This window comes from Acipenser ruthenus, chromosome 2, assembly GCF_902713425.1.
Source record: "Acipenser ruthenus chromosome 2, fAciRut3.2 maternal haplotype, whole genome shotgun sequence".
Classification (NCBI taxonomy): Eukaryota; Metazoa; Chordata; class Actinopteri; order Acipenseriformes; family Acipenseridae; genus Acipenser; species Acipenser ruthenus.
The window spans coordinates 16663511-16674821 of NC_081190.1; the positions used below are offsets into that span (position 1 = coordinate 16663511).

Here is an 11311-nt window from a genome sequence, read left to right on the forward strand (position 1 = left end):
GCCATCCTTTTTCTGTGGATGTTTTCTCTATTTTACTCCAATCTACTTCTATTAGTCTCGGTTTCATACCTTCGTAGTTTGCTTTTTTAAAATTGTAAACCTTAGCTTTAGTCATGACTTTTGGGGTTTTAAAAAATATTTCAAATGAGACCATGTTGTGGTCTGAGTTTGCCAATGGCTCTCTGACCTCTGTTTTAGTTATTCTGTCTTCATTATTTGAAAAGACTAAGTCAAGGCATGCCTCCCCTCTAGTCGGTGCCTTGACAAATTGCGTTAGGAAGCAGTCAATTGTCATTTCCACCATTTCAATTTCGTCCGTCGTACCCCCCATCGGGTTTTCCCATTTTATACAGGGGAAGTTGAAATCCCCCATTAGTATGGCTTCTCCTTTTCTACACGCATTTCGAATGTCATTGTACAACAGATTATTTTGCTCAGCGTTTGAATTTGGCGGTCTATAGCATGCTCCTATTATGATGCCATTTGAATTTGTGTCCATTATTCTGACCCATATTGATTCTGCATTGTTTTCTTTGTCCTGATTTAACACCTGGGCTTCAAGACTATTTTTGATGTATAGCGCTATCCCTCCGCCTCTTCTGTCCTGCCTGTCTTTCCTATATAGTGTGTACCCACTAATATTATATTCGTCTCCATCACTCTCAGACAACCAAGTTTCTGTAACACCTATCACATCGTAGTTACTTGTTAGTGCAGTAGCTTCAAGTTCTAACATTTTGTTTCTGAGACTACTAGCATTAAGATAAATACATTTAATAGTGGTCTTACCTGAGTTGTTGCCCTTGTTTTGATGTTGTCTCCCTTCTGTTTTTTTGTTTTCTCCCCCCTTCCTTTCTAGTTTAAATGCTTCTGGACCACCTGAAGGATCCTTTCTCCGAGTAGATTGGTTCCCTTTCTGTTTAAGTGCAGTCCGTCCCAACAGGACAGATGTTGTAGAAAGTGCTCCAATGTTCAAGAAAAGTGAAGCCTTCCTGTGTGCACCACGATTTCAGCCATGCATTTTGATTTTGTATTTCCAGCTGTCCATATGGTCCTTTGCAAGGCGCCAGCAGTATCCCAGAAAATACCACAGTTTTGGTCTTGTCTTTTAATTTCCTTCCTAGCTCTCTGAATTTGTTTTGCAGGGATCTTGGCCTGTCTCTACCAATGTTGTTTGTACTTAGTACTTGTACTGTGTGTAAAGTATTGCGTAAAATCGGTAAACGGCCTAACTGTCCGGTTTTAAAGCCAGAACTCGTCACCGTTTAGCTCGTGCTCCTTGGTGTAGTTAGACTTTTCTTTTGTTTGTTGATTTTGTATAATTAATAAATAAGTTTAACAGGGCGGTGCCTGTATTATCTATTGTTGCATGAAGTACTTCTTTTATACTAGAAGGACCCGAAGGTTGCAAAGCAACTCCCACTTTGTCACAATAAATAAATTGAATAGGTCACTGCTACAGTGGGAAAAAAAATACAAATACATTATCCAAGTTTAAATCCCAGACTGGCACTAATCCTAGTACTGCTGTGCTGCCCTAGACAACCAGGACACAAGGAGAAACAGTTACATTGACACGACTTGATTGAGCTAGCAGGAGGTCCACTGTAATGCATGAAAATTAAAGTACAGTGCAGACTTGTTTATTTAAAATCTTTTAGTCTTAAAATAATGATCTTCTCTTAAAGCATAAAATCAAACACTTGTGACTTGTGTAACAGACAGGCAGTCAATGAACTAGCTAAAGATGACAGAACATATCAGAGTTTAGGTCTCTACCACTATTTTAAGAGGTTATGTACTGTATAGTGTCTGGAGCAAAATCAGCTCATCATTCTTAAATTTTATTAACTTACAGAACCAGTGTGTAGCATGAAGATGTTTTGATTCGTACAGTTTAAAAGCAAGAAACTAACATGTGACAGCTCAAAAAGGGTTATTACGGTCATTTAATTTTAGTCTTGCCTCATCTCACCATCGGGCCAGTGGACTTATACCCTCTACAACAAGGGTCGGCAACCTGGCTCTTCAACTAACCAAACATGGCTCTCGAGTCTAAGTTATTCACAAATACACACACAAAAAAAATATATATATATATATATTAATTAAAACGTTTTATTAGCGTCATCACATATCTACAAATGACCAACTCAGGAAGCGATATCTCGCTTTATTTATTTATTTATTTTTACATCCACCTTCCCGCTGCTCTTATTGGTGCTTGTATTCCTGGAGTCTGTTTCATCGTGTTTTGATTGGTCGAGAGATCTGTCAACAAGCACTTTCCACTATACCACAAATACTTTCCTTGCAGCAGACTTTTTATAAGTAAGCCTGATGTTTTACATGCAGGGGTACCTTAGAAATGCCCTAAAAATGTGAGTAAGGAATGAAAAAATAAAACACTGTTGTGGAAGCTGATTTACACGGTTACTTGAAATGGCTTGACAAGGTTCTTGCTTGGATCAATAAACAACCAAACGGGCCAAATGGACCTCCTCTTGTTTGTAACATTTCTTATGTTCTGTAAAAGTCACATACAACATAACACCTCCATGAACATATACTGTTCAAATCTTTTAGAAAGTAAACAAGTAAAACAGAGATAATGCAAAACTAGACTAGCCTGATTGATCCATGTACACTGTAAAAATCTCTTTTTAAAACGAACACAGTAATAAAACCCTGTAGAATGCAGTTTTCTGAAGCAGCGGAACAGTAACCCTTGCCAAGCAAAGCTGCTCAAGTTTGTTTCAAATAAGATTTCAGTTTACTAACATTCAGTGAACATGGTATTTATTTAGAGATCCTGTCTCTGAATAATAAAAAAAAAATATCCAACAGGCAAAGTGTGCAGGATATTCAGTTTTTCATAACAATGCTGGGTTATATAAACCTAATTTAATGATATTAAAAAACAATGTTTGAAATGCCAGGATTTATATATTGTAAATTTATGCAGACACAAAAAAACACAGTTTTTGTTTGTTTGTTTTTAGACTAGATTATTGGTGAACTCCTGATAATGTCACGTAAACATGCAGACAATTTGTACTTTATTTCTCCCTTTGGCTAAAATTTTAGTTATAAGTTAGTTATTGTAGCCTTATTTAAAATGTACTGTGCCAACAATTTTTTTCTCTCAATTATTTGTTCAAATGACCCAAGGGTCTAGCTATGAATTAAGGCTGCCTGGTGGTATATTATTTCAACCAAGACTTTCATACAGGCTCAGGCAGTGGTCCAAAGCCTTAAAAGCCAAAGGGGAGGAGGGGTGTATTGAGTATCACTCAATGTATAAACATGAAAGTAGCAAATCGATGTCCACAACTGTGTGCAGACGTTAATACATCTTGTACAATGCAAGTGTGGAAAACAAAAAGGTTTGAACAATTAAAAGGAGTACTGAATAATACAATTTGTTTCTATATACTGTGCATCAGCAGAGCTATAGATAAAAGCCGGTTTCACAAAGACCTTTCCAGACCTCCAGCCCTAAAGAAAACCCTGGCAGAGGTTCACCCCTATCTCCTTAGAATTCCTTGCTATTTGAAATCTTAACTACATCCCTGCATCAGTAAATGATACAAAAAAAGCCTCACCTGTTGGAGGTGTTCTTTCTATTACTCGCCTTTGGCAGGCACATTTCAGATCTGCACACATGCAAATAAAGGCTGTACTAACCAAAAAAAGCATTTCCTGGCCTAGGAAGTGAATGTGATCCCAAGGCGTAGTTTAGTGTAACCGAGTGCTGTATAGGTTCGACAACGATGTCCTGCAAGATTAACTGCTGTAGTGTGAAGCAGACTGAATATTTTGTGATTCAGCTGAAGGTGTTCATTTTGGTATGCATCACATTCTGAATTAGGTTCCTAGAAAAATAACCACCAATTCAAACTATGGCTTTATAAAAAACAGTTCAACAAATAATACTTGCTGCTTTTCACGTCCGTTGGGATACTGACTTATGATAGCCCATTTTTTCAGGAAATAAATTACACTGGGCAGTTTACATTCAAGTTAGTTGCTGCTGTACAGTATTGAAATGTTTGAATTACAGTAGTGATTCAAGTCAAATCCATATATTGTCACTATGTATGCAGGGGTGTGCAATTTTTGAAAAATACTTCTTGTCCAAGGGACAAAATGCTAGAAAAATCCCGGGCGTTGGGCGATATGAACTGTACACCCCTGGTATGCCAAGTCCGTTTGAAGTCAACAGAAAAAAGGGTTTGACAGTATTGCCTACCAGTGTCTACAAACAATACTGATGGCTTTTCCCTAAAGGCATGCAAGACTCAGCAATACATTTTACAAGTTATTCACAATAAAAGTAATGCAAGTCTTGCCAGTTATTTCTGTCAAAAGAGGTTACCTTGGTTCATAAGAATGCTTTGTATTCCGTATCTTCTAAAAATACTAATTACAGTGAATGCTGGCAGTAAAGTTTAAAGTTAACCTATTTGTAGTACTGAAGCGAAACTCATCAAGCACAAACAAAATATATAGCCTTTGTGTACTGATACCGGGAATAGGTAGACCGGGAAAAAAGTGGATAGCTGTCTAGAATTTAAAGAGGAGGTTCCACTGTTTCTAAGGTTTACGCCTACTAGTACTACGTCTGGAGAATTAGTAGATCGAACCCAGGGAATAAGTTGTTCGGATATATTAACTAAACATAAATCATTTAAAATGAATTTAAGTGTAATTTACATCTGTTTGTTTAACAAACGTTATAGGAACTCGAGAATTTGTTGCTGCTTGAGGGCCCACTGAGAGTGTAAGTCCGAGCTTCATGTTATTGCGTTCTACGTCATCCCGCTGAAGGACGCAACAAAAATGGTGTTGTTGTGATAAAAATAAACACAATTAAATTTATTTATAGACAAAAATTAACAAGCCATTTACTGTTAACTTTAACAATATTTTATTTAATTTAAATAAATAAATAAATAAATAAATAAATAAATAAATAAATAAAAAACACGGAAGATGTATTCTCTTACCTGCTCCTCTGATATGCTGGAGGGAATGTTTCAGTCTGGCGCCCGCCTTCAAAACAAAGGACATCACTGCGCCGCAGTGCATGCCGGAACTTGAGCCGACCGACTGTTTACACTGACAGGATCAAATGCTACCGATGCATTTGATCTTGATCTGTACCATCTCCCCGAGAGGTATCCGATCGCCGAGCTACCGATGCATTTGATCCGGATCAGAAAAGGCAGTGTAAACGTGCCTAATGAATCTTACGAACATTATATTATATATATATATATATATATATATATATATATATATATATATATATATATATATATATATATATATATATACACACACACACAGCTCTGGAAAGAATTAAGAGACCACTGCAAAATTATCAGTTTCTCTGGTTTTACTATTTATAGGTATGTGTTTGGGTAAAATGAACATTTTTGTTTTATTCTATAAACTACTGACAACATTTCTCCCAAATTTCAAATAAAAATATTGTCATTTAGAGCATTTATTTGCAGAAAATGACAACTGGTCAAAATAACAAAAAAGATGCAGTGTTGTCAGACCTCGAATAATGCAAAGAAAATAAGTTCATATTCATTTTTAAACACCACAATACTAATGTTTTAACTTAGGAAGAGTTCAGAAATCAATATCTGGTGGAATAACCCTGATTTTCAAGCACAGCTTTCATGCGTCTTGGCATGCTCTCCACCAGTCTTTCACATTGATGTTGGGTGACTTTATGCCACTCCTGGCGCAAAAATTCAAGCAGCTCGGCTTTGTTTGATGGCTTGTGACCATCCATCTTCCTCTTGATCACATTCCAGAGGTTTTCAATGGGGTTCAGGTCTGGAGATTGGGCGGGCCATGACAGGGTCTTGATCTGGTGGTCCTCCATCCACACCTTGATTGACCTGGCTGTGTGGCATGGAGCATTGTCCTGCTGGAAAAACCAATCCTCAGAGTTGGGGAACATTGTCAGAGCAGAAGGAAGCAAGTTTTCTTCCAGGACAACCTTGTACTTGGCTTGATTCATGCGTCCTTCACAAAGACAAATCTGCCCGATTCCAGCCTTGCTGAAGCACCCCCAGATGAGTCCAATTTTCAGCTTTGCCCAACACCTGGTCGTCTAATGGTTAGACGGAGACCTGGAGAGGCCTACAAGCCACAGTGTCTCGCACCCACTGTGAAATGTGGTGGAGGATCGATGATGATCTGGGGGTGCTTCAGCATGGCTGGAATCGGGCAGCTTTGGCATGAATCAAGCCAAGTACAAGGTTGTCCTGAGGACTGGTTTTTCCAGCAGGACAATGCTCCATGCCACACAGCCAAAAATGAATATTAACTTATTTTCTTTGCATTATTCGAGGTCTGACAACACTGCATCTTTTTTGTTGTTTTGACCAGTTGTCATTTTCTGCAAATAAATGCTGTAAATGACAATATTTTTATTTGGAATTTGGGAGAAATGTTGTCAGTAGTTTATAGAATAAAACAAAAATGTTCATTTTACCCAAACACATACCTAGAAATAGTAAAACCAGAGAATAATTTTGCAGTGGTCTCTTAATTTTTTCCAGAGCTATCTCTCTCTCTCTCTCTCTCTCTCTCTATATATATATATATATACACACACACACACACACGATGAGTGCAGACAATATAGTGCCTTTTACAGTGATGTATATATGACAAATATTAACCACAGTTAAGAAATATATATATATATATATATATATATATATATATATATATATATATATACACACACATACAGTGCCTTGCAAAAGTATTCAGACCCTTGACCAATTCTCTCATATTACTGAATTACAAATGGTACATTGAAATTTCGTTCCGTTTGATATTTTATTTTAAAACACTGAAACTCAAAATCAATTATTGTAAGGTGACATTGGTTTTATGTTGGGAAATATTTTTAAGAAAAATAAAAAACTGAAATATCTTTCTTGCATAAGTATTCAACCCCCACACATTAATATTTGGTAGAGCCACCTTTCACTGCAATAACAGCTTTAAGTCTTTTGGGGTAAGTATGTACCAGCTTTGCACACAGTGTCAGAGTGATATTGGCCCATTCTTCTTGGCAGATTTGCTCCAGGTTGTTCAGGTTGGTTGGACGACGCTTGTGGACCTCAGTTTTCAAATAGTGCCACAGATTCTCAATGGGATTGAGATCAGGACTTTGACTGGGACACTGTAGTAAATTCACCTTTTTGTTCTTGAGCCACTCCAATGTTGCTTTAGCCTTGTGCTTGGGATCATTGTCCTGCTGAAAAGGTAAATTTCCTCCCAAGCTTCAGTTTTTTAGCGGACTGAAGCAGGTTCTCTTGCAGTATTTCCCTGTATTTTGCTGTATTTTGATAAAGTAATACAAATGCATAGATTAGGGAAAGGGTACCAAATAATATCCAAGTGTTTGGATATCCCAGTGAGCACAGTTGGATCAATAATCAGGAAGTGGAAGCTGCATCACACCACCCAGGCACTGCCAAGAAAAGGCCGTCCCTCAAAACTCAGCGCTCAAACAAGAAGGAGACTTGTGAGAGAAGCGACAGAGAGGCCAACAATCACTTTGAAGGAGCTACAGAGTTCAGTGGCTGGGAGTGGAGTAATGGTGCACCAGTCAACCATATCAAGAGCTCTGCATAACACTGGCCTGTATGGGAGGGTGGCAAGAAAGAAGCAGTTACTCAAAAAGTACCATCCATCTGAAAGCACGCCTGGAGTTTGCCAGAAAGCATGAGAGTGACCCAGCCGCTATGTGGGAAAAGGTTTTGTGGTCAGATGAGACCAAGATAGAGCTTTTTGGCCAAAACTCAAAGCGCTATGTGTGGTGCAAACCTAACACTGCCCATGCCTCAAGACACACCATCCCTACAGTGAAGTATGGTGGTGGCAGCATCATGCTGTGGGGATGCTTCTCATCAGCAGGGACTGGGCATCTTGTTAAAATTGAAGGAAGAATGGATGGAGCAAAATACAGGGAAATACTGCAAGAGAACCTGCTTCAGTCCGCTAAAAAACTGAAGCTTGGGAGGAAATTCACCTTTCAGCAGGACAATGATCCCAAGCACAAGGCCAAAGCAACATTGGAGTGGCTCAAGAACAAAAAGGTGAAGTCCTACAGTGGCCCAGTCAAAGTCCTGATCTCAATCCCATTGAGAATCTGTGGCACTATTTGAAAATTGCGGTCCACAAGCATCGTCCAACCAACCTGAACAAACCTGTACATACTTACCCCAAAAGACTTAAAGCTGTTATTGCAGCAAAAGGTGGCTCTACCAAATATTAATGTGTGGGGGTTGAATACTTATGCAAGCAAGATATTTCAGTTTTTTATTTCTTAAAAATATTTCCCAACATAAAACCAATGTCACCTTACAATAACTGATTCTGAGTTTCAGTGTTTTAAAATAAAATATCAAACAGAACGAAATTTCAATGTACCATTTGTAATTCAGTAATATGAGAGAATTGGTCAGGGGTCTGAATATACAGTGCCTTGCAAAAGTATAATATATATATATATATATATATATATATATATATATATATATATATATATATATATATATATATATATATATACAGAAAAATGCCAAACCCTATTATGGAGAACACCATGATATAACGAATACGAGTCCGGGGGGGGGGGTTCGTTATAGTGAAGTTAGCCTGTGTATGTGTGTGTGTGTGTGTGTGTGTGTGTGTGTGTGTGTGTGTGTGTGTATATATATATATATATATATATATATATATATATATATACACACACACACACACACACACACACACACACACACACACATTTCTAGCTTTATGGTTTCTAATGTATGTAAAGCATAGTGTACTCCTGACATTACCACATTTTTCACCAGGTTGTCAAATTATACTTTGTATTGAAATTTTGGACTGGGAATAAACATTTTAAAATCCATTGCTGAAGTATACTAGTGTCTAGTTCCACAATGGGATGGAAGCGAACTGTTAAGCACACCCCCGCACCCAAACACACTTCTTCAACCATCTAAACGGCATACGTCAATTAGGCTGTCAATGTACCATTTCCTGTTCATTGTTTTCAATTCATTGTGATGCCGCTAAAAAAGCTTCTCCAAATAAAAATGTGTCTTTAAGTTGCAGCTTGTGTCAAAATAGACGGACTCTGTCACACCCTCAAGGTCTTGTTGGCTGTGTGTCTAGAAGATTTATATTTTCTATAATATAGGCTTAAATCATATCTAATATAAATCAAAATGTTAATGTCAAATCCTTTAACGTGTGATCATCTATATAAATGGACACCAATGTGCAGCTGCTTTCATGCGATGAGGATGCACAGTACCGCGTCTACCGCCCTACAGAGGATACTTGTCTTGCTTTTTCAGCACTGCTGAACTGCCACATTTTTTTTTACAGCAAACCGGCTTGCACATGCGCCAAGAAGATCCCATATTCATAAGCCCCAAAACTCCTGTTGTATTCACAGTGCCATTTCTTGAGTATCTGTACTCTGCTGCATACAAGTTAATGTTTTGACCACAAAACCCGTATTTGACACATACAAAGAAAAACACTTACCGATAACACCGGCTGCATTTATTAAATATTTTTCTAGATGTAATTTAACAGAAACTTTTTGGCTCTTCTGTTAAATATAGTACACAACATAGCTAAACGCATTAACTCCACAAGTACAATAACATAAATACGAGATCCTGGGTAAAATAACATTTAATAAAACGGTGATGCAATCCCTTACCTTCACATTTGTTGCTTTGCTTGTGTTACTGCTACATACAGTAATCGTCCTTCCAAAATCAGTAGGCTTATTAATAAAGATTCTTACACCGCATTATCAAGAACAAGCAACAGCTACCCCGGTTGATGTCTGATAATATTTGGAATAGTAAACATTCGTAATATAGAAGTTGGTGTTATTATTTTAATTATCTTTAACGGAAATATTTCAAATTTCCTGTCTCAAACCAATGACGTCACGTTCTATAGCTGTATGTTGGATGAGATTTTAAGGGCGTTATATGTATCTACATTGCCTGGCACTGTTTACAAAATCGTGTTTTGAAATGTACTCAGAATATGAGGAAAAGGGGTGTACAGTTATGAGAAATCATACGTGACGAAAATATTCGGGAAATGCAGTATTCTCCACCCTGGGTCACTGCAGCTGCGTCTCTCAGCGTCAACGGTTGCCGTTTACCACAGCAACACAAAGATACTCAAACAACTCCCAATGAAAAATCAATCGAAACCCACAAAAAATTACTGCTCACAGAATGGGAGTCACTTACCGTCGCTTCGTTTTATCTCCACGTAAATACCGATGAGAATCTTGCCGAAATTAGCCGCCATGCTTCATGGGTGAACGGTATTAAATTGGTGTGTCTGGGTGTTTTTTATTTGAAGTAGACCTGCTTGTTTTAGCGCTGCTGAAACCGGGAGGGGGTCAGGGGCAGAAGCAACCGGGAGAGAGAGAGAAAAATGGAATAAAAGCGCTTGCGCAAAACGCTCACCCTACAGCTCGCGTCACTGAGAGAGACTTAAAGGAGAGGAATAATGGAGGTTATTTGGCCGACAAAAAAAAACTGAGCTTCACGCGGTTTTATAGGCAGACGATTTTTCTACATTCATTGCTTATCCCAGACAAGAAGACGGATTTGTTTGATGTACAATTGAGGCTCGTGATTTGATATAAAAGTGCCAAGAAAAGTTTTAATGTAGCTACCTTTCAGAACTTCGTATCAGTGAATGATATCATTAAGTTACACAGTTTCACAAAAATAACTTACCATTTTATCTATTTTCATAAATGCATCAAATTATACTCTGCAGTATATTTAAATTGATGCACATTTCCTTTATGTTGGAACCCCGGCATAATGTGGATGCGCCATATGAACAGAATCAATTATGTAGTAAGTTGTTGTTTTTTGGCTATTTCTGTGGGTTTTCAATTAGTTACACACAGCACTTCCTCACAGCACTTGTGACTGGACAACTCCGTTTTGATTATCATTGCAAATAAGCATTGTGTAGAGTAGTTCTAGCTAAGAAATGGCATGTGCTTTGAAATAAACGGTGTTCGTTGGTCGTTATTTAACGTATTATTTTGAGATTAGAAGGCAGATTTTTGTACGTTCTAGTACTTGTAAAAATAGTAATCACTGTGAAGCGACTGTCAGATGTCGCACAACTAAATACGGATGTCCACTTTTTGCCATTATACTGTAACTAACAGAACGGCGGAGGGGGATTTGGAGCC

The 11311-nt window shown here is 37.9% G+C and overlaps 1 protein-coding gene across 4 annotated transcripts in view; it reads right to left on the bottom strand.

Moving 5' to 3' along the window:
• The window catches only part of LOC117403723 (kinesin-like protein KIF2A), a 42812-nt gene extending 32289 nt beyond the window's left edge, over positions 1 to 10523 (bottom strand). For all 4 annotated transcript variants that reach the window (XM_034904699.2, XM_034904685.2, XM_034904694.2 and 1 more), the window contains exon 1: positions 10341 to 10523. In XM_034904699.2, the coding sequence (XP_034760590.2) occupies positions 10341 to 10401 (61 nt within the window). In that variant the 5' untranslated portion in view covers positions 10402 to 10523. The remainder of the gene's footprint in view (positions 1 to 10340) is intronic.
• Between the last annotated feature and the right edge of the window lie 788 nt (positions 10524 to 11311).